This window comes from Hippocampus bargibanti, linkage group LG09, assembly GCF_051943395.1.
Source record: "Hippocampus bargibanti isolate YZ-2025 linkage group LG09, ASM5194339v1, whole genome shotgun sequence".
NCBI lineage: Eukaryota > Metazoa > Chordata > Actinopteri > Syngnathiformes > Syngnathidae > Hippocampus > Hippocampus bargibanti.
The window spans coordinates 2,313,339-2,334,690 of record NC_142742.1 but is presented as its reverse complement, the minus strand read 5'-3'; the positions used below and the strand labels follow the sequence as shown (position 1 = coordinate 2,334,690).

General features: G+C 39.6%; 3 protein-coding genes and 1 long non-coding RNA gene across 4 annotated transcripts in view; 2 read left to right on the top strand and 2 right to left on the bottom strand.

Moving 5' to 3' along the window:
• LOC148893266 (uncharacterized) overlaps nucleotides 1-849 on the bottom strand; it is a 115,356-nt gene extending 114,507 nt beyond the window's left edge. Inside the window, exon 1 of the long non-coding RNA XR_016115985.1 lies at nucleotides 28-849. This is a non-coding gene — a long non-coding RNA (uncharacterized LOC148893266). The remainder of the gene's footprint in view (nucleotides 1-27) is intronic.
• An 850-nt stretch (nucleotides 850-1,699) lies between these two features.
• On the top strand, nucleotides 1,700-4,773 carry synj2bp (synaptojanin 2 binding protein). The gene is made up of 4 exons (XM_089004400.1): nucleotides 1,700-1,874; nucleotides 2,686-2,822; nucleotides 3,145-3,240; nucleotides 3,854-4,773. The coding sequence occupies exons 1-4, from the start codon at nucleotides 1,817-1,819 to the stop codon at nucleotides 3,998-4,000; spliced, it is 438 nt and encodes a 145-aa protein (XP_088860526.1). The 5' UTR covers nucleotides 1,700-1,816; the 3' UTR covers nucleotides 4,001-4,773.
• Nucleotides 4,774-6,454: 1,681 nt separating this feature from the next.
• On the top strand, nucleotides 6,455-13,726 carry LOC148893264 (deubiquitinase DESI2). The gene is made up of 5 exons (XM_089004458.1): nucleotides 6,455-6,993; nucleotides 8,864-8,936; nucleotides 10,101-10,194; nucleotides 10,257-10,398; nucleotides 11,329-13,726. The coding sequence occupies exons 1-5, from the start codon at nucleotides 6,955-6,957 to the stop codon at nucleotides 11,599-11,601; spliced, it is 621 nt and encodes a 206-aa protein (XP_088860584.1). The 5' UTR covers nucleotides 6,455-6,954; the 3' UTR covers nucleotides 11,602-13,726.
• Nucleotides 13,727-14,811: 1,085 nt separating this feature from the next.
• On the bottom strand, nucleotides 14,812-20,795 carry LOC148893263 (TLE family member 5-like). The gene is made up of 7 exons (XM_089004457.1): nucleotides 20,378-20,795; nucleotides 19,563-19,660; nucleotides 18,426-18,489; nucleotides 18,291-18,335; nucleotides 18,149-18,211; nucleotides 17,996-18,070; nucleotides 14,812-17,265 (listed from the first exon to the last, which is right to left on the bottom strand). The coding sequence occupies exons 1-7, from the start codon at nucleotides 20,402-20,404 to the stop codon at nucleotides 17,005-17,007; spliced, it is 633 nt and encodes a 210-aa protein (XP_088860583.1). The 5' UTR covers nucleotides 20,405-20,795; the 3' UTR covers nucleotides 14,812-17,004.
• Nucleotides 20,796-21,352: the final 557 nt, after the last annotated feature.

Below are 21,352 nucleotides of genomic sequence, written 5' to 3'. Positions count from 1 at the left end.
CGACACCTGTTTTTGAGTTGACGATGCCCTAAGTGACATCACAAAGGCACACAATGCATTTTGGGTACTTTTTTTCGTCTGAAAACACCGTGTTTATGCGAAATTAGAAGGAAAACGACATAAATAACGCGATGGAAGGACTTCTTTAATCGATTGCAAACATTTATGCTTTCCACTTCAGAACTATTTGAATCATATTCATAACTGGATGATTAACAACAAAGCATCTTCTCCGAATTTGAACTGTCTGAAGCCATTGTTTTGATTCTGGAGCAAGTCAGTGTGTGACCAATAGTGATGTCACAAACAAGGGGGCGGGACGAGCTCATTTTGTGGCAGTTTTGGGACACTTTAAGTCATTTTTATTGGTGTTTTTCATTTGACTAAAAATATCAGCCTGCGTGTTTTGGGTATTTTAGATGCTATAAAACGTTTTTTCTTCGGTGTCGGTTGCCCTTTAAGACAGCTCTTTTTCTTTCGGGTATATTCTGCGGCTCTACTTAATATAAAAACAAAGCTAAAAGGTCCATTTCATGCCGTCATGTGTTCCTAGACATTTCAAAAATAACAATAATGGAGTATATTCAGAGTTTTTGCATAATCCAGGATGCCGAAGTTGAACCGTGCTATTTAAAGCCATTATTTTATTATTCAATTTAGCTCCCTTCTAGTTGCAAAAAATGACAACTGCTGCCTTTTGTGGTTTAACGACATGGCAGAAATAGGATATTTAGAATTAATTGTTTTATTGCCAAAGATAACGGTGGTCCTTTTTTTCCCCACATTGCTAACACTAAAAGAAATGTACCTGTGTGTCGGACATTTGCCTGAAACAATAAAAAAATGTGTCAGTGATGCTTGGCTTTTGGAGTCATTTTGACGGAATAATAGCACGATATGATGCATGCACCTCTGAAATCATCTTTTTTACATCACTTAGAATGATAATGAATTTCACAAAATTACTCAATGTTTCTTTTTTGATTTCAAAAATATGGCGGGAATAGTACTCAACCCGGAAGTAACTCAAAAAGATAGAAAGCTAGCTAATAGATAGCTAGACAGCTGATAGGTAAGTAATATGTAAGTATTAGATAAGTAATATTTAATAGGTAAGTAACAGGTGAGTAAGTAATAACAGGTATGTACCAGGTAAATAATAACTAAGTAAGTAAGAAGTACATAATATGTAAGTAAAAAGTAAATAATAGCCAAGTAAGTAATGAGTGAGTAATACTACAATGCAATATATATGAATAATTTAAACTTAATATTGTAATAACTGGGCTTGGATTTACCTTTATTAGTCTCGCAGTGGATAAATTTACATTTTACAGCAGCAAGTTATGACAGGAATGAAAGAAGTAGAAAAATAAAATACGTTACACGAGCTGCTGGAAAGGAAGCTGCTTTCGCGGCGCCATTTTGAAGTCAAAAGAGCAAAAAAAAACTAAACTAAATAACAAATAATATGACAACACAAAGAGACGTAGTCAATGTAAACGTAATATTGTAACATCATTGAACATTTGCGTTACTACAAATATTTTGTATACGTGAAGAAATATGTACTGCTAATAGCAACGTCTGAAAGAAAATACGACAATACGTATTAGTATACGAGCGAGTATGTGAGCATTTTTTCATTTACATGCGTTTTTCGCTAGGGGGCAGCAGCCGCGCGGAAAGCTTCAATTTACGCCGCTAGAGTAAGAGAGCGAATCTCGGATAATTCTCCAATGAGTTCACCTTCACGTAATTAAGTTTGAGTACCTCGTCGCCTTTTTTTTTTTAAACAATCGCCTTCACGAGGACCATGAACGGCTCGCTGACCTCGAACACGGTGGACATAAAACTCAAGCGAGGGCCGGCAGGTAAAGAATAAAGATCAATTCATGGCAGCGGTGGTTAGCCTTAGCCGCTGCTGAGTTACGTGGCTAGTGCTGAGTACCCATCGAGCTAGTGGCTAAGTAACTCAGTAAATTAACTAAAGACGAATTATTTTCTGGCAGCGTTAGCAAAACATTCTTACTGACGACTGGAGTTAAATTTAAGGATTGTTGTGCCTTGTGTGCTTGTAGACATTTTTTTCATTGTTTATACTCTGCCTGTCTGTCAGACTGGAAGTGAATCTCACAGTACTAGTGGTGTGTCGTTCGCGAAGGAGCCGGTTACTAACAAGGAGCCGGAAATGAGAGCCGACTTTTTTTGTTCTCTATCATCAGACCAGAAGGAAAGTGAAAGTTAGTGAATGGTCTCTGTGCACATATAAATCGAGCCATATAAATAACAATATTTGATATAGTGTATTTTTTACATGAGTAATTCGTTTTACACATAATTGTACATGTTTTTTTGGTCGTTAATTTAAGCAACGAAAAAACAAACGGAGGGAGCCATAAGAGCCGGATTTTTTTAGTGAGCCGAACCCAAAAAAACAGCTCTCTGAAAAGATCCGGAATCCCCATCATGAGGCGGAATGTGGTAACAAATTCAAGACATTCCGGTGCCCATTTAAAACTTCTGACAAAGATGGAAGACTGTGAAAAATAAAAATCGGTGCCAAAAAAAAAGGACAACTTTCGAGAGTCGGAGTGCAACCAGGGAAAAAAAAAACATGTGGGAGAGTGAGGTTATCTTACATCTCTGTTATTCACATCTTGTGCTTCCATGATGTCTTTGCAGGCCTGGGTTTCAATATTGTTGGTGGCGTGGACCAACAGTACGTGGTCAACGACTGTGGCATCTATGTGTCCAAAATCAAAGAGGATGGCGCCGCGGCGTTAGACGGCAGGCTTCAGGAGGGCGACCGGATCCTAGCGGTATGAAACAAAGTAAAAAGGAAAGTTTCACACACAAATGTACATGCTACAAGTAGAAGTCACACATCCTGAACAATAACAAAATATTTCATTTTATTGTGCTTTATTTGTTTTCGAGTTGCTTGTTCTGTAGCCACAAAGGGACATAAGTCTTCTTGTGCCTGTCCCAAGCCCGGATAAATACAGAGGGTTGTGTCAGGAAGGTTATCCGACACCAAATCAAACAAGATTTTGGAAAAAATATATTTGTTGATGCTCACACTTAATTCTTATTTACTAATTATTATTATTTAATTGTGTGTGTACGTGTTTATACATGTAGATAAATGGCGTCAAACTGGAGGAACAGACACACAGAGCTGCCGTGGATTTGTTCCGGACAGCGGGGGAGGATGTGGAGCTGCGTGTTCTGAAAAAGGTACAATAGAAAAAAAAAAGCTTGACCTAATAAAATAAAAACATCATTTGGGTTTTGAAAAATGACTTGGTACACTTGATGCAAAAAGCTATCAACCCAGCTAAACAGAACACAATTGATGAGGAACTAGATAAAATTATCGCAGAGAAATCACCTAAAAGGGATCATTCCTCAAGATGGTGAAAGAAGGCTACGTTCCTCATCAAGTGTTTAATGCTGATGAAAGCGGCCACTCCATTCCATCAAGCCATCAACGACTATCATAAAGGTAAATAAAACAACTTTATTATACTGTATAGTTTATTTCTTTAATTATAATACCATAGCACATTTATTATACATAAAATAAGGTATATTTTGTGTAGTTTTAAGAAAATTATAAAGGAGAAAATTGTGTTTTATGGGGACCTGGGAACGAATTATATTCATTTGAATGGTTTCCTATGGGAAATTAATTTTTGGGATACAATCTTTTTGCCTTACACACTGTATGGGAACCAATTAAGTTCGTAAGCCAAGGTATCACCGTACTTCCTCTACGACAAATGTTGTACAAGTTGAATCATTTTGAATTATTTCCTATTTACATGTATTTTTTTTTGGCTATTTGCAGTCACCCCATCATACGAACGGACCCCCCGATTCACAAGGCGATCCTGCGCCCTCGGCGCCTTATCTGGGGATACTCGCTGTGCTAACGGGAGCCGCCGCTGTCATCGCTGCATTCGTTTACATCCGTAACATCAGGAGAGCCTTTTAACAATTCCATTTGTTTTTTTTTTTGTTGTTTTTTTTAAGACTGATCATATTCCTTAAGGACAAAGAAGGGAAGGGAAATTATTATATATTTTTTTTTTGGGGGGGGGAGCTAGTGATGACAATATTTCTCTTTGTAGGGATAAATGCCATCCCACAACTTTATGGGAAGTCCCTTCTTAACATGGCCGCCATTAAGTGGGGGAGAAAAAAAAACGAGTAAAAGTCACCTCGAGCGCCGCCGTCGGACTAGGCAGTGCCTTCTAACGCATGTTTTTTTTTTACGCTTTATTGTCGCCAAATGTGCACATTTCAAGTCAGTCGTACACAAAATTAACATTACAGTATTTTGGTGAAATTTCATCATTTTCCGGATGCTTCCTAATTTATTTCAATGATCGTAACTTAAAGGACAAGTTGCGTCCATAATTTGTAAAATGATTTCAAATGATTTCTACTGAGCGCATTTTTACAAAGATTCCACCGCATATAGCTAGATTTTGCCTTTTAAGACTCGCGATGAATATTCCGGAAGTCTTGTTTTGTGTCACGAACAAAGGGGGCGGGACTTTCTGAATCTGCCCAGTTTCCGAGCTCATTTTGTGGCAGTTTTGGGACACTAAGTCATTTTTATTGGCGTTTTGTATTTGACTAAAAATATCAGCCTGCGTGTTTTGGGTATTTTAGATGCTATAAAACATTTTTTCTGATGTCAGTTAGGAAATTACAAAAAAATAGTGTCGGTTGTCCTTTAAAGGAGTATAGACCTGCAGTCGCTATCAACTTCGAAATGAACGCAAAGGTGAAAATATGCAAATTGACAATAAGTATAAATCAATTCACTCGATGAAACAAACGACCTCATGCCAGGATCCATCATGCATATGCACAAAAAATAAAAAGTCATAACTGACAATAGATGTCGTAAAATAGCATCAAATCACTTTTTTTTCCCCAATCAAATGAACCTCCTTCGCTCACATCAACATAGTTCCTTGGCCACCGGATTACGCCAAAAGAACTGGACTACTTCAAGACTCTTTAAAATAGAAATTAAAAAAATGTTCATTTAATATGTCAAAGCAATTTCAAATACTCACACATAATGAATAGTAAAGGTCGGAATATTTCTCGGTTCGCACTCACTGATTCAATGTTTTTTTTTTTTTTTAATTATTTTTTTGGTGTTGTTATTGTTAATATTCTTACTAGTAAAAACCCTGCAGACACTGTATAGTGTTGAAAATCATACCCAGTTTTTTTTAACGTTGCCAAGTCAGTTTCCTGTCAATTCCAAGTCTTAATTCGAGATGCCGCCATTTTTGAAATCACATGACTTCTACATTCCCTCCGAGGTACCTCTAAACATATCAAGATGGGTCGGGGGGGCATTTTGGGGAATTTAAAAGTTCATTTTTTGCACTAGCCACAATCATGGAGCATCTCTAGCTGAAAAACAAAGTTGTTATTGTCTTTTTTTTGTCTTGTAAATACATTTCATGTCACTCTGCTGCCGATTGTGAATATTGTACTGTGCACTGTATGCCAGAAGATAAAATAAATGAGAAATATTCAAGTGTTTTTACATCACAGAAACTGTTCATGCCTGTGTGCACCCTTTGTACATAGTTGCCAGAATGCATATTTATGTTGTATAATAAAACCAAATGTTAAGTAATTGAGGATGCTCTTTCAGTGCTGCTATTAATGACTTTGTGGCTACATAGTTGTCCCATGATTTTAATAATACATTTTATTTCAAGCGCCTTTCAAAGCTCTAAAGGACACTTTACAGTCACAGACAAGCATAGATACAAAAACAAATACAATTATAAATAAAAACGAGATAAAGCTATTTTATACTGACAGAAACTAACCATTTTTATGTTTTGTTTGTTTGAATTAATATACATATAAACCCTTAGGAGACATGAGTATAAAGAACTTTGGGGGGGGGGGGGGGGGTCAATAACACCGGACGCCAATTGCCCAATCCGGAAGTAGACTGAGCTACACAAAACCAAAGAAATTAACTAATTTAAAACAGCTTCTTTTCTTACACTGTTTTTCGGTGTTCAATTCTGTAAGTCTGTAAGAAAATAATCTGTTTAAAATTAAATATGAAGCAGACAGGATGAACTTAATACAACCAATGAAATTAACAGTAAATATCGTCTTGACACAAAAATGGAGGAAGGAAATAAGGGTTAATCGGCGGGAGATGAACTGCGAATTTCCGTGGTCGCCAACTAACTGACGTCACGAAAATAATTTACGCGGCACGCGATTTTTTTTTTTCAAGAACAAGTTTTATTCATGTTATTTTACAATCTGACAACCTATTCAAAAATACTTTACATTATGCATTATTATTTTGTCCAACAGGTTGCGGTGTTCACAAGCTTTTTTTTTTTTTCACGAGATAGGAGTCGCGGCCATTTCAACATGACGTCACTAAAGGCGGTAAGGGTGGAGCTAAAAGCGGGAGGGGGCGGAGCCAGAGCCACACCGAGCGGTACTAAACACCGACCAAGTCGAGGGGCAATTTCAACCGATTACTTTCGCACTTTTCATCGCCATGTCGTGACGGCGTGGCTCCCACGGAGGACGCCAACCCCGGGAGGAGCTCCGCGGCCGTCACGGGGATGCTCCCGGTCGAAGCAGTGAGCATCCACCGTGGACCCGGACTCCCCATCATCATCATCATCGCCATCATCGCCATCATGGCCATCATCTGCCCCCACCGTCACCATCAAAATGGACGCCGAGGACAACGCGAGGAGGCTATCATTACGAGCACATAATTTCGGCCGGTTTTGGGTTTTCATCCCTTTCCTGCCCTCACGCAGTGGGATTGTGATATTTTGGCGTGTTCGTGTGGATGCGGCGTGGCCCAGTTGTACGAGGAAGCGGAGGTGGAGGAGCAAAGTGGAGGCGTGCTGAGATCATCTTGGAGCCATGGCCAGTGAACCCGTCATCCTCAACGTGTATGACATGGTACGAGCCTTTTCTTTTCTTTTTTTTTGTGTATAGTGATACCTCGCTTTTCGACCATAATCCGTTTCAGAAACCTGTTCGAAAACCGATTTGTTCAATAACCGAAACAGCACTTTCCATTAAAATCAATGTAAAAAATCTTAATCCGTTCAAATTCGAGAAAACAACTTTTTTTTTTAACTATGTCATCGCATAAACCGGATAAAAACCTCATAATAGAGCGCGTCGTGTGTAAAATTCTATAAAAACAAACTTTTATTTTTACCAATTTTCTTTCTGCCACGGGGCGTGTTGGCACCTATCCCAGCTGTCTTTGGGCAAACACAGGACACACTAACTTTTCAAATAATCCCCTGCTTGCGTTAAAATCGTACTATTCAGGAGATCTTAACCAAATATAAAATATAAATATAACATATAAGGAAGTGACGTATAAGAAAGCGGAGGGTAGTCGAGTGATGCATTCAGAGGCACTCAGTTTGGTTGAGAACCAAATTTCGGTTGTATACCGGGGCATAAAAAAATATGACATTTTTGGTTGAAAACCGAATGCGATGAGAACCGAGACGTTCGAAAACCGAGGTTTGACTGTACTTGTTTTCATCTCTCGTTTCTATTTAGTAATCTGACACCCCGCTGCCCTGCCGTGCAGTTTTTTTCTCCTTCACTTTCACTCGATCCACGTCGATACCGAGTTCGATTTTGACGTGCATGCAATTGTTTTGATTGAAAATTTGCATTTTTCTGTGTAGCTCTTTCTCTTGTTTCTATTTATAATTGTATTTTATTTATTGTATTCTATTTTGTGATTGTATTTTATTTAGGATAGTATCTATGCTTGTCTGTGACTGCAAATTGTCCTTGAGAGCTTTGTAAAGCGCTTAAAATACAATGTATTATTATTATTTCAACAGTTTTTTTCACTCTATAAATAGTGATTGTGCATGAGAGCAAATTCGATTGTCTATAAAAATTTTAGACTGACAATTTCAAACAAGTGTTTATGTCGGTTTAAACTTAACATTTCAGAATGTGTTGCTTTAGCAAAGCCACATTAATACCAATAAGAGCTGTTTTTTTTATTTACTTAATTGCTTATTTTGTTTTTATTTATTTTTAGTTTGTTTTTATTTAATTATACTACTACTACTACTAATAATAATACATTTCATTTATAAGCATCTTTCAAAACTCTCAAGGTCACTTTACAGTCACAGGATAAGTTTTTCTGTGGGTGAGCAGCGGCAGCCACATGTGTCAGCGTTCACGCAACCCGGAAGTAAATAGATAGAAAGCTAGCTAGCCAGCTAATAGATAGCTAATATATAGCCAACAGATATGTAGCTACATAGCTAGCCACTTAGATAGCTATATAGTTAATAGCCAGCTAGCTAGATAGTTAGTTAGCTAATACACTGAGCCAGCGTTCACTCAACCCGAAAGTAAATAGATAGAAAGCGAGCTATCCAGCTAATAGATAGCTAATAGATAGCCAACAGATATGTAGCTAGATAGCTAGCCACTTATATAGCTATATAGCTAATAGCCAGCTACCTAGATAGTTAGTTACCTAGCTAATACACTGAGCCATCGTTCACTCAACCCGGAAGTAAATAGATAGAAAGCTAGCTAGCCAGCTAATAGATAGCCAACAGATAGATAGATGGCCACTTAGATAGCTATTTAGCTAATAGCCAGCTAGCTAGATAGTTAGTTAGATAATACACTGAACGTCACAATGTGTTTTTTTAAAGGTGCAAAAAGTAATGAGCAGCGATACCTCTCCTACTAGCAGTGCGGTTTTGTCATTTTCTGGCTTTTTATGTCTGAATGCGACGAAATTCGTTACTATCTTCTTTCCGCCCCGCAGTACTGGATAAATGAGTACACATCCAATCTCGGAATTGGAGTCTTCCACTCAGGAATCGAGATTTACGGCCGAGGTGAGACACAACTTCAAATTGCTTCATGTTATGTTAAAGGACAACCGACGTCACTTTTTTGTTTCTTAACTGACATCAGAAAAACGTTTTATAGCATCGAAAATAGCCAAAACACGCAGTATGATATTTTTACTCAAATGCAGAACACCAATAAAAATGACTTAAAGTGTCCAAAATCTGCAAACAAATTGGGCATTTTCAGAAAGTCCCGCCCCCAGTTTGTGACGTCACGCCAAGACGTCTTGCATTGCTGGAGAATCAAAACAATGGCTTCAGATTCGGAGAATATGCTTTCTTGTTACACATCCAGTTATGAATATGATTCAAATAGTTCTGAAGAGGAAAGCATACATGTTTGCAATCGATTAAAGAATTTATTTGTGCCATTTTGAGGCAACATTGGGGAGAAACGATCACCAGAAAAGAGGCACACCACAGGCTGATAAATTCCTTATGCGGAGCTTGGACACCCTCTTCTGGCGGCTTTTGGGTGCAACACAAGGTTTTCAGACCAAACAATACAGCAAAATACATTGACGTGATGGAAGGACTGCTACAATGTGTCTTTTTTTTTTTCGGTCAGGGGGCGTTCCTTTAGTGACGTCACGTACGGACTCGTCACCAACTCAAAAACAAGACTTCCTGAATATTCAGCGCGAGTCTTAAACCGTAAAATATATCTATATGCGGTGGAATCTTATTAAAATACGCTCAGTAGAAGTAATTTGAAGGCATTTTACAAATTATGGACACAACTTGTCCGGAGACGCCGGTTGTCCTTTAAATCACACGAATACATTCGGTAATGGCAGTGAATGAGTTAACGAGCGCTTGCGTGATCTTCTTGAACTTAATTTGATAAAAACAACTTTTTGCGGGGTTTGTCTTAAAACGCACCTCACGGGCAACGATGGGTTATTATTATTATTATTATTATTATTATTATTATTATTTATTTTTTTGAATGTTTGTACATGACACGGAATGTTTTCTGTACAGTAACGGCATGTCTTAACGTAAGCATCCATGATTTTCGCTTTGACTTTTGGGATTTGTAAGATTTTATACTGCGTTATGCATGGCGTCAAATAAATGACTTGACATGAGGTCAGAGGTCAAATCCCAGGACAGGACAATTAAACTAAGAGACTTTTTGTGCCCTAGAATTTGCATACGGAGGCCACCCGTACCCTTTCAGCGGCATTTTTGAAATCAACCCGGGCAACGCCGGCGAGCTGGGAGAGACCTTCAAATTCAAGTGAGGCTTCCAACTTGACTTTGACTTTGTCTACCAACTGATTGGAAACAAACTCTCAACAGGGAGGCCATCGTCTTGGGGACCACCGATTTCACCGAAGAGGACATGGACAAAATCATGGAAGAGCTCGGCAAGGAGTTCAAAGGCAACGCCTACCACCTCATGCACAAAAACTGCAACCACTTCTCCTCCTCGCTCTCTGAGGTCACTAAGATTTTGTTAGCCATCAACTAGCATCCACTTAGCCACCATTAAAGTCCTCCATTTTGCTTTTTATCGGGCTGTCTATTAGCTTTTTATTTGCAATCCATTAGATAGCTAGCTATTAGCTGATTGACTGTAAACTGGCTAGCTGTTGGCTATCTGGCAATCAATTAGCTATTTATTTGCTATCCATTAGCTAGCTATTAGCTGATTGGCTGTAAGCTGTCTAGCTATCTATTAGCTATTTATTTGCTATTCATTAGCTAGCTAGCTATTAGCTGACTGGCTGTAAGCTGGCTAGCTGTTGGCTATCTATTAACTATGTATGTGCTATTCATTAGCTAGCTAGCTATTAGCTGACTGGCTGTGAGCTGTCTAGCTGGTGACTATCTGCTATCTATTAGCTATTCATTTGCTAGCTATTAGCTGACTGGCTGTAAGCTGTCTAGCTGTTGGCTATTTGGCTATCTATTAACTATTTATGTGCTATTCATTAGCTAGCTAGCTATTAGCTGACTGGCCGTAAGCTGTCTCGCTGGCGGCTATCTGGCTATCTATTAGCTATTCATTATCTAGCGAGCTATTAGCTGACTGGCCGTAAGCCGTCTAGCTGGCTAGCTGTTGGCTGTCTGGCTATTTATTATCTATTTATTTGCTATCCATTAGCTAGCTAGCTATTAGCTGACTGGCTGTAAGGTGTCTAGCTGTTGGCTATCTATTAGCTATTTATTTGCTTTTCATTAGCTAGCCAGCTATTAGCTTTCTATCTATTTGAGTGACTTCGGGGTTGAGTGAACGCTGGCGCATGTGGCTGCCGCTGCTCACCCACAGAAACACTTTATCCTATGACTGTAAAGTGACTTTGAGAGTTTTGAAAGGCGCTTATAAATGAAATGTATTATTATTATGATTATGATTATGATTATCCAGCTCCTGTGCGGCCGTGAGATCCCACGCTGGGTCAACCGTCTGGCCTATTTCAGCTCGTGCATCCCGTTCCTCCAGAGCTGCTTGCCTAAAGAATGGCTGACGCCGGCGGCTCTTCAAAGCCACATCAGCCTGGGCCTTCACAAAGACGAGCTCCGACGCAAATCCAGCGATGAAGATCCCGATTGTCCGTCCCCGCCCTCGTCCTCGTCGTCCAGGGTCGCCGGATCGTCCTCTTCCTCCTCGTCGCACAGCTGCCGCCACACCAGGGTGTGAGGGACTTGGTGGACTTGTGGACCAGGACTGGGGTGGAGGAGGTGGTCCAAGACTTGCCGGGAGACACTTGTCGGACATTTCAGGACTACTCAAACATGGCGTGGCCCATGTTGACCCCAAAAATGACCTTTCCTTATCTTCAATTCTTGAAAAACTCATCATCTGAAGCCTTAGCCACATGATTTTTTTGGGGGAAAATAATAATTAAAAACAAACAAGTCTCAATAAGCCATGCCCTCAAAGCCAGTTCCATTAACATTAAAGGACAACCGACGCCACCGGACAAGTTGTGTCCATAATTTGTAAAATCACTTCAAATGACTTCTACTGAGCGTATTTTACAAAAATTCCACCGCATATAGCTATATTTTATGTTTTATGTATTTTATGTGACGATTTCTGACGTGACGTCACTGAAGGAACACGCCCCTGACCGAGAAAGCGACACACAATGCATTTTGGGTACTTTGGTTGGTCTGAAAACTTTTATATTATTTTACTTTTTTTTTGTATTATTATACTTTTATATTGATCCGTGTTGATGGCGAAATTAGAAGTTGCACCAAGACTACTATTTGATACTAGTTGACACAAATTCCCAGCAGACAAATCAGCCCATTTCCAATGGAGCTTGCGCGCCATCTTGTGCATTTTCTGGGACGCGACATTGGCATCCTGACGGCTCGAATTGATCCGGAAGGACTTCTTTAATCGATTGCAAACATTTATGCTTTCCTCTTCAGAACTATTTGAATCATATTCATAACTGGATGAGTAACAAGAAAGCATCTTCTCCGATTCTGAAGCCATTGTTTTGATTTTACAGCAAGGCAAGACGTCCTGGCGTGACGTCACGAACAAGGGGGCGGGACCTTCTGAAACTCACCATCTCCGAGGTCATTTTGAAGTACTTTTGGGACACCAAACTCATTTTATTTTGTGCATTTTGCATTTGACTAAAATATCAGCCTGTGTATTTTGGGTATTTCAAATGCTATAAACGTTTTTCTGATGTCAGTTAGGAAACCAAAAAAATGGTGTCGGTTGTCCTTTAAATGTGTTACATACTGTTTTCATCTTGGTGGACCCACAAAAAAATGTCTCAAGAAGCCATGACTGAAAACTCACAAGAAATCTGCCTTTTTTTGCTTTAAAATGGTCGTTTAGTTTCTTGAATTTCAACAAGAAAGCCATTTCACCATACGGGCATAAATTTGGGTCAACTTGTCTGTCATGAGTACGCCCACAAAAAAACGTCCTCGATAATCGTATCTGATTGCTAAGCATGTACACGAAACGGCAAAACAAGTGCTAAAAAATATGAGCTAACGATTTTAGACGGAACATGGTGGCACAGCTTCACGACTAACACTTTGATTTTCATTTCCGTGAGCATTAACAGTCTACTTAACATTGTAAATCAAACGGCGGATTGACCATTGACACGTGTTTTTATTTGGATCTACTTGCATTAGCAGTTAGCTTAGCATTCACGTAGCTATTCCATATGTATTTAAAAGTGTTGAGCGGCTATATTAATGACGGATATCGTCGTTTTAGTTATTTTACACCATACAAGACGTGCTTTTTTTTTAACTTTGATCCAGTCGTTCGTTTAGCATACACTTCACTGGGCCTTTTCTCGTGTATTGTATTACGCTAAGCTAACAAGCTCCTGCTGGTAACTTTGTCATATGACAATGCTGTATTATTATTGTGGTGTTAAACATGTTTACAGGTTGCAAAGCATTTAAAGGCAAAAAAGGGACGCGGTAAGTGGGAGGGGGCCACATTTTTTTTTTCATTTTGGGGATAACACTGATTTGTTTTCCAATTTCCATCCCTCCTGTTGAGGTGGTGGACATCGTTTGAGGACAGCTATTCTCTCAGGAAGGAAATCATTCGTTATGATTGATTTGGACATTTCACCAAGTGTATTTATTGTGTTGCAAACGAAAAACACAAAGTACAGTGGTTCATATCGTAAAATACGATATGTGACTTTCTTACACGAGAAGTGGTTTTTTTTTTTCTCGTTTCATCCGAGACCTTGTAAAAAATGTTTTCTCAACCCCGAAACGTGATTTATTAGTACTAAAATAAAGAGACTAGTCATAATTGAGTATTTCTCTTCTATTACGTCTTATAGTACGGGCGGTTTTGACATTTATAGTCGTGAAATTATTTTTAAAGCCGAAAAGAAAAATAGATATTATTGTATTATGTTCATCTTAATTTAATTCTAAAGGTATGCGATGTACAAAATATACGAATGAATATACTCACGTTGTTCGCAGGTGTTTCACCTTCGACCATTCTGCTCTTGTGATTAGTTTCCCATTTCCAGGTTTGTTTCAACACATCTTTTGGTTCTTCGTTGTGAGATATTATTACAAAAACTGGAAAGATTTAGTGACTGTGTCGTCAAAGTACATTTCGTTGATAAACGCTTATATTTCTCCAACATATTTGGTAATTTCAACTTGGGCGTTTGCTTCTTTTTCTTTCGGCTTTTCCCTTCAAGGGCTCGCCACAGCGAATCAATGTCCTCCATCTTCAGGTTTGATTCGCATGAGTGATGTGTCGTTCGCGAACGAGCCGGATCTCTGAAGTGAACGAAGAGAGCCGGTTCCGCACAAGTAACCGGAAATGGGAGCCGACTTTTTTGTCCTCTATTCCCCGCCCCCAGTCTTCGGTTAAAGCTGCACGTGATAGGTCGATATCCGTGGTAGAGAAGGGAGGGGAGAAAGTGAAAGTTTGTAGATGCTCATGCACATATAAATCAAGCCATATAAAGAAAAATATTTTATATGGTGTATTTTTTACACGAGTAATTCGTTTTTCACATAATTTTACATGAGTTTTGGTAGTTGATTAATTTAAGCAAAAAAACAAACAAACAAACTGAGGAGCCATTTGGGGGGCCAAAAGAGCCTGATCTTTTTAGTGAGCGGAGCCAAAAGAACCAGCTCTCTTAAAATAGCCGGAATTCCCATCACTAATTCGCATGTCTGTAGCGTTTACTTCTACGTGAATATAATTCTGTTGCAAAACGAGATCGGCATATTCGCGGAAATACTGTGTCGAAAGTGCACCGCCGTTTGTTTTTAAAGAAAAAAATTTCAAAATCATTCTCAGTGTCCCATATTTTTGACAATGACAAAATTCCGTTTATTTTACGGGGGGCGGGGTTAAAAGAAACAGCAGGTGTTCCAATCACATCTTTTATTTGTAAGGCACCAGACAAACTCCCTTACTGCTAAAAGCGCCATGCATTACTTGTCATTGTTAGCGTTGTACACTCGTGCTTCCTTATCCTTTTTTCTTTAACATAGTCAGTTACACACGTTTGTTTTTTTTATCCCATTATCTTTGCACAAAAGAGGATCAAATATTTACGAAGTGAGGAAACGACTCGCAGAACTTTAAAGAAAATGATACGCACTCACACACGCAAACGTGCTATTTTCATGATCGATTAAAAAGCAGCTTTGAAACATACAAAAATGCTTTAAAAAATACATATATTGATATATTCATATGTATACAAATTGGCCCTTCACAAAAACACAACAATTGCTTGGGAGAACAGATGAAGACTAGTATTATTGTTTCAGGAGCACATAGACAACACTTAAGTGCTTTTACTAAATGAGCATTAAAAAAAATAAAAATTGGAATAACAGAAAAATAAAATTTAAAATAAACAAAAATAACAGAGACTGAAAAAATACGTTTTAGGCTTTCCCCATGTGTAGATTTTGCAATCGAAGCATTTCACTCGTCGCTACGATAACAGGGCCGATGTCAATCTTTTACCGGCCCCTATCGGCCGGAAGTGGAAACACCACAATGACGTCATAAAGCACATGTGTTTGAAGCTTCATTATTTTGTTACCGAGTTAATAAAAGGAACCATTTTAAAATTCGGGGGGGAGGAATACTGTGAAGAGAAATATGTTATGATTAAAAAAAAAAAAAGTTTTGTTTGTAATTTTTAGTGCTCCGTTGAGTGACTTTATCGTTTTAGCTACTTTTCCGTTTTAGTTACTTAGAAAAAAAATTGTCATCCGACTTTTTTTTTTAATCTCAAGTAGGCATGACGAAAGAGCAAGTCAGCAAGGGGGAACTGCAGCGAGCAGACGAACTGACAAAAGGTGCAAAAAGAAAAGTTTTTTTTTTTTTTAAACACACATACACACGCACTGACTCAAAACAAACGCACCTAATTAATCTCCCATGTCCACACAAGCGCCCCTCTATTCTTTTTTTAGACAAATTTGGAATGGACTCAAACGCCTCAGAATGGGATTGACATACACGGACAGGCCAGTGATTGGTCAGCCACTTGCAAAATAGATAGAAAAACTCACATTTAGTGAATAAAAAAATGACATAAATTTGAGTCTGATAAAGGACAACCGACACCTTGGGACAAGTTGCGTCCATAATTTGTAAAATCACTTCAAATGACTTCTACTGAGCGTATTTTACAAAGATTCCACCGCATATAGCTATATTTTATGTTTTAAGACTGCCACTAAATATTCAGGAAGTCTTGTTTTCAAGTTGACGATGCCCTAAGTGACGTCACAAAGGGAACGCCCCTGACCGAGAAAGCGACACACAATGCATTTTGGGTACTTTTTTCATCTGAAAACACTGTGTTGATGGCGAAATTAGAAGGAAAACATAAAGAACGCGATGGTGAATCGTTGTGTGTGGCAGCCAATTGCGGTAACACGCATAAAGGTGTAATTTGACACAAATTCCCAGCGGACAAATCAGCCCATTTCCAACGGAGCTTGTGCGCCATCTTGTCCTCCCTTAATTGATTGCAAACATGTATGCTTTCGTCTTCAGAACTATTTGAATCATATTCATAACTGGATGAGTAACAAGAAAGCATCTTTTTCCGAATGTGAACTCTCTGAAGCCATTGTTTTGATTGTGGAGCAAGGCAGTTTGTGAAGGAGTCTCCTAGCGTGATGTCACGAACAAGGGGGCGGGACTTCCTGAATGTGCCCAGTTCCGAGCTCATTTTGTGGCACTTTTAAGTCACTTTTATTGGTGTTTTGCATTTGACTAAAAATATCAGTCTGCGTGTTTTGGGTATTTTAGATGCTATAAAACGTTTTTCCGATGTGAATTAGGAAACAAAAAAATGGTGTCGGTTGTCCTTTAAGCGTGCCCTTACAGGCGACCTGACTCCATTTTGATTTGTGCCGTTACATGTTAAAGAGGGATTAAAGTAAAAAGAGTAACGTTGACTCTCTTTCACTTTGTTTTTTTTATACTTGACCATTATAAGCGCGACTATGTACACGTGATGTCGACTGAGAACAGTCTGCCACCACCACTTTTTTCACATCCTTGACCTGCGGGGGTCTTCCCCCCTCCCCTTTAGTCGGACTTGTCGCCATCCTCGGGCCTGGGCGGCGGCCTGTCGGCTTGGGCCTGGGCGGCGTCCCCGCGGGCCTTCTCTTCCTTGGCGGCTTGGGCGGCCTGACCGTGCGAGTAGTTGGCCAGGATGGAGGACAGGGACAGCAGGCCCGAGCCGGACGAGGCCGCCGGCAGGCTGGGCGGAGTCAGGCCCAGAGGGAGGGGGGCCACCGGGAGGGCAAGACCCTGGAGCTGCGACAAGTGCTGCACCTGTAGCTGTTGCTACACACACATATACCCACGAAAGGGTCAAGCAATGGCCGACAATCGTTTATCAGTTTCAACATGAAACGTTATTAATACAGTACTACCTTGGCTCACGAACTTAATTGGTTCCCAGACAGTGTGTAAGGCAAAAAGTGTGTATCCCAAAAAATAATTTCCCATAGGAAACCATTAAAATAGGAATAATCCATTCCCAGGTCCCCATAAAACATAATTTTCTACTTTCTAAGTTTCTTAAAGCGACATAAAATATACCTTATTTTATGTATAATAAATGTGCTATGGTATTATAATTAAAGAAATAAACTGTACTATATAATAAAGTCATTTTATTTACCTTTGTGATGGTCGTTGATGGCTTGATGGAATGGAGTGGCCGGTTTCCTCAGCATTAAACACTTGATGAGGAACGTAACCATCTTCTTTCACCATCTTTAGGAATGAGCACCTTGTAGGTGCTTTCTCTGCGATAATTTTACCTAGTTCCTCATCAATCGTGTTCTGTTTAGCTGGGTTGATAGCTTGATAGCACAAAAACGAGTCGGCTGCCATTTTCTTGTTCCGAGAACGGGCTCGTTCGCGAACGACACATCACTCGTGGCGCTCCTTGTGTATCCCGAAAAATAGTTTGTATGCCAAGGTAAAATTAGTATAAATTTCACGTTCGTAAACTGCAAAGTTCGTAAGCCAAGGGGTTTGTAAACCGAGGTATCGCTTTATAACTAACCCGTATGATGGAGTTCATCTCAGGGGGTGTGACCTGCTTGGCTCTCTCGATGGCGCCCATGACTTGCTGTTGGTGCTGAAACGTAAATACACACATTTAGCATGGATGAAAATGGTGTCAAATCGCTTACGGGCACGCGTGTGTAGCATTTACCTCCTGCGAAAGGTACGGCAGCACTTGAGCGCAGATACCGTTTAGTCTTTTGACTATTTCGGCCTGAGCGAGAAAAACGACAAAGCGACATGGATGAGAAAATGCGCACACCACAATGACAAGGATATTTTTTTTTAAATACCTGTTTGTGCATTTCGATGTTCAGTCCGTAGGACATTTCGTAATACTGAAGAAGACGTGAAGAAACAAAGCATTTTAAAATCCGTAGCTCGAGGTTGATTCAAATTTGAGTTGTTGTTGTTGCTCACGTTCTTACCATGATGTAGTGACGCTGCATGTCGGATTTTTCCGATGCCAGTTTGTCACATTCCAATTTGAGACTGGATGACAGGCAGCGGGGAAAAAGACACGGCAAACAGCAACATAGTTCAAAACTTGAGCGCAAAATATTTTTAACACGAGGAATTAAAGGACAACCGACAACATTTTTTGGTTTCTTAACTGACAGGAAAAACGTTTTGCAGCATCTAAAATACCCAAAACATGCAGGCTGATATTTTTAGCCAAACGCAAAACACCAATAAAAATGACTTAGTGTCCGAAAAACTATTTCAAAATGACCGCAGAAAGTTTCCGTTTCAGAAAGTCCCGCCACCTTGTTCGAAACGTCACTATTGGTCACAAACTACCCTGCTCCAGAATCAAAACAATGGCTTCAGAGAGTTCAGATTCGGGGAAGATGCTTTCTTGTTACTCATCCAGTTATGAATATGATTCAAATAGTTCTGAAGAGGAAAGCATAAATGTTTGCAATCAATTGAAAGAAAGTCCTTCCGTTTCAATTCGAGCCGTCTGGACTCCAATGTAGCACCCAGAAAATGTACAAGATGGCGCACAAGCTCTGTTGGAAATGGGCTGATTTGTCCGCTGGGAATTTGTGTCAACTTACATCTTCTTTATGTGTGTTGCTGCAATTGGCTGTGACACACAATGATTCACCATCGCATTATTTCTGTAGTTTTCCTTCGAACAGTGTTTTCAGATGGAAAAAAAGGACCAAATATGCATTGTATACCGCTTTCTCGGTCACGGGCGTTGCAAATGTGACGTCACTTAAGGCATTGTCATCAACTCGAAAACAAGACTTCCTGAATATTCAGCGCGAGTCTTAAAACGTTAAATATAGCTTTATACGGTGGAATTTTCGTAAAATGCGCTCAGTAGAAGTCATTTGAAGCGATTTTACAAATTATGGACGCAACTTGTCCGGAGGTGTCGGTTGTCCTTTAAGATCCGCCTGGTAAGCATGCCCAGTGAAGCAGAAGATTGATGCCAATCTTCAGCCCGCCACAAATATTTTCAGAATTTTAAATAGAAACAACATATTTAATAATAATTATACTAATAATAATAATAATAATAATACCACAAATAATAATAATAAAAGTCTTACCTGTGGTATTGTGCTTGAAGAAACTGGAACTCATCTTTAATGCGATCACACGAGTCAGAGGTGGTGAATTTAAGAGCTTGTCCGGACTGAGCAGATGCCTGGTGACAAAAAAATCACAAGGAAAGAATTTAGGGGAAGCACAATAAGAAATATTTATTTGACATGAAATCATATTGTGTATATTTTGGGAAGAAAAATCATGAGAAATAATTATTAGCACCCTTGATGTTGATACTTGGTACAGCAAAACAGAACCTAATCTTCACAAGATTTTTCACTGAAATTATCCAGTCATTTGACAGGTTTTAATGGGGTTGAGGTCTGGGGACTGAGATGACCATGGGAGGAGCTTGACCCTGCGTCTGGTCAACACTTTTTTTCGTTTTAAGAATATACTTCTGCATTATATGTTGAATTCATATTCAATGTTATCTATAGGTTGAGGAAGGTGAACGTTTAAGAAAAGACAAAAAGTGACTAAAGCATTAAAAAAATATGTGGTCGGTGCAGAATAAAATGTGTTAAACTATGCTAGGCTAACGCGTTCACACTCGTCACTGGCAAGCTAACGTATGCTTCAACTGGGATTTTAGCAGGGATATTTTGATTATAGTTAGACATAAGTGGCGAAAAATGAGACAAAGATGCGAAGCGTGGTGGGGGATACAAGAAAAAGAAGATGACATTTATTTTCCCCGTCCTGGGTCGTGAGTTCGCGTTAGCATAGCTTAGCCTAGCCGCGATGCTAAGGTAAAAACCAAGCAGCCAGCTGACGGGACTTTGACGAGTTTGCATTTAAGCGGACACCAACTCACCGAGTGCCTGGATTGAGGAAACATCATGTCAGCAGCCAAGCAAGCAAGCAGCAGCGTCGCTCGCCGAGGAATCTACGTCGTGTCGAACCCCGAACGAGCTGGCTATCCGGCTAAAGCGAACGCGTTCCCGGATATGGGATTTTAAATGATTGCTATTCGTACTTTGTACCCCGTCATCGTTTGAGAAGAACCCTGGCCTAGCGTGAAAACCACCCACACTCGCCGACACCGTCTTTTGTTTGTCTTTGCGACACAAAAAAAACGAGAGTATGCGGTAAAAAGGTCGATTAAAAAAAAACTTTTACAAGGGAATGTGATTATTTTCCCTGATAACGTTACGCCTCCCTACGGGAAAGCTAGATGAGATATGTTGACACATGAGGCCGCGAGTCTCCAGCATTAAAGTCTTCTTCTGTGGTGTTTTCTTGCTCGGAGTAGAGCTGAGGAGGGACTAGAGCGCCCCTGAGGTGAAGACGTGAACTGCAAGTGTTTTTTTTTTTCTTCAAATGTGTACCAAAACGAGCAAGAAACGTTCGTGGTTGAGGCAGCAACTTTTTTCTTGAACTCTGGAAATGGTCCAATTTGACGGAAGAACATCAGGGCCAAGTTGAAATATATATTTTTTGGAGATGGAATATTATTCTGAGAAAAAAGTCGCAAATTTGCTAGATTCAGATTCCGTATCCGTCAGCTACGGAAGAGCAGGAGGCTGCTAACCCACCGCAGGACTGAAGGAGTTTTTTTTGTTACTTTTTTACATTAAAGGACAACCGACCCCTGCAGACAAGTTGTGTCCATAATGGGTAAAATCACTTCAAATGACTTCTACTGAGCGTATTTTACAAAGTTTCCACCGCATATAGCGATATTTTACCTTTTAAGACTCGCGCTGAATATTCAGGAAGTCTTGTTTTCGAGTTGATGACGATCCCCCATGTGACGTCACGTTTGGAACGCCCCTCACAGAGAAAGCGA

What these genes read in the sequence shown, in the direction of transcription:
- LOC148893264 (XM_089004458.1), top strand. Translation starts at nt 6,955, where the DNA reads ATGGCCAGTGAACCCGTCATCCTCAACGTGTATGACATG. An exon ending in AATCGAGATTTACGGCCGAG is followed by an intron (nt 8,937 to 10,100) that starts GTGAGACACAAC and finishes TTTGTGCCCTAG; the next exon opens with AATTTGCATACGGAGGCCAC. An exon ending in TCTCCTCCTCGCTCTCTGAG is followed by an intron (nt 10,399 to 11,328) that starts GTCACTAAGATT and finishes ATGATTATCCAG; the next exon opens with CTCCTGTGCGGCCGTGAGAT.
- LOC148893263 (XM_089004457.1), bottom strand. Translation starts at nt 20,404, where the DNA reads ATGATGTTTCCTCAATCCAGGCACTCG. An exon ending in TTCCTCAATCCAGGCACTCG is followed by an intron (nt 19,661 to 20,377) that starts GTGAGTTGGTGT and finishes TTTTGTCACCAG; the next exon opens with GCATCTGCTCAGTCCGGACA. An exon ending in TGCAGCGTCACTACATCATG is followed by an intron (nt 18,336 to 18,425) that starts GTAAGAACGTGA and finishes CGTCTTCTTCAG; the next exon opens with TATTACGAAATGTCCTACGG.
- synj2bp (XM_089004400.1), top strand. Translation starts at nt 1,817, where the DNA reads ATGAACGGCTCGCTGACCTCGAACACGGTGGACATAAAACTCAAGCGA. An exon ending in ACTCAAGCGAGGGCCGGCAG is followed by an intron (nt 1,875 to 2,685) that starts GTAAAGAATAAA and finishes ATGTCTTTGCAG; the next exon opens with GCCTGGGTTTCAATATTGTT. An exon ending in AGGGCGACCGGATCCTAGCG is followed by an intron (nt 2,823 to 3,144) that starts GTATGAAACAAA and finishes TTATACATGTAG; the next exon opens with ATAAATGGCGTCAAACTGGA.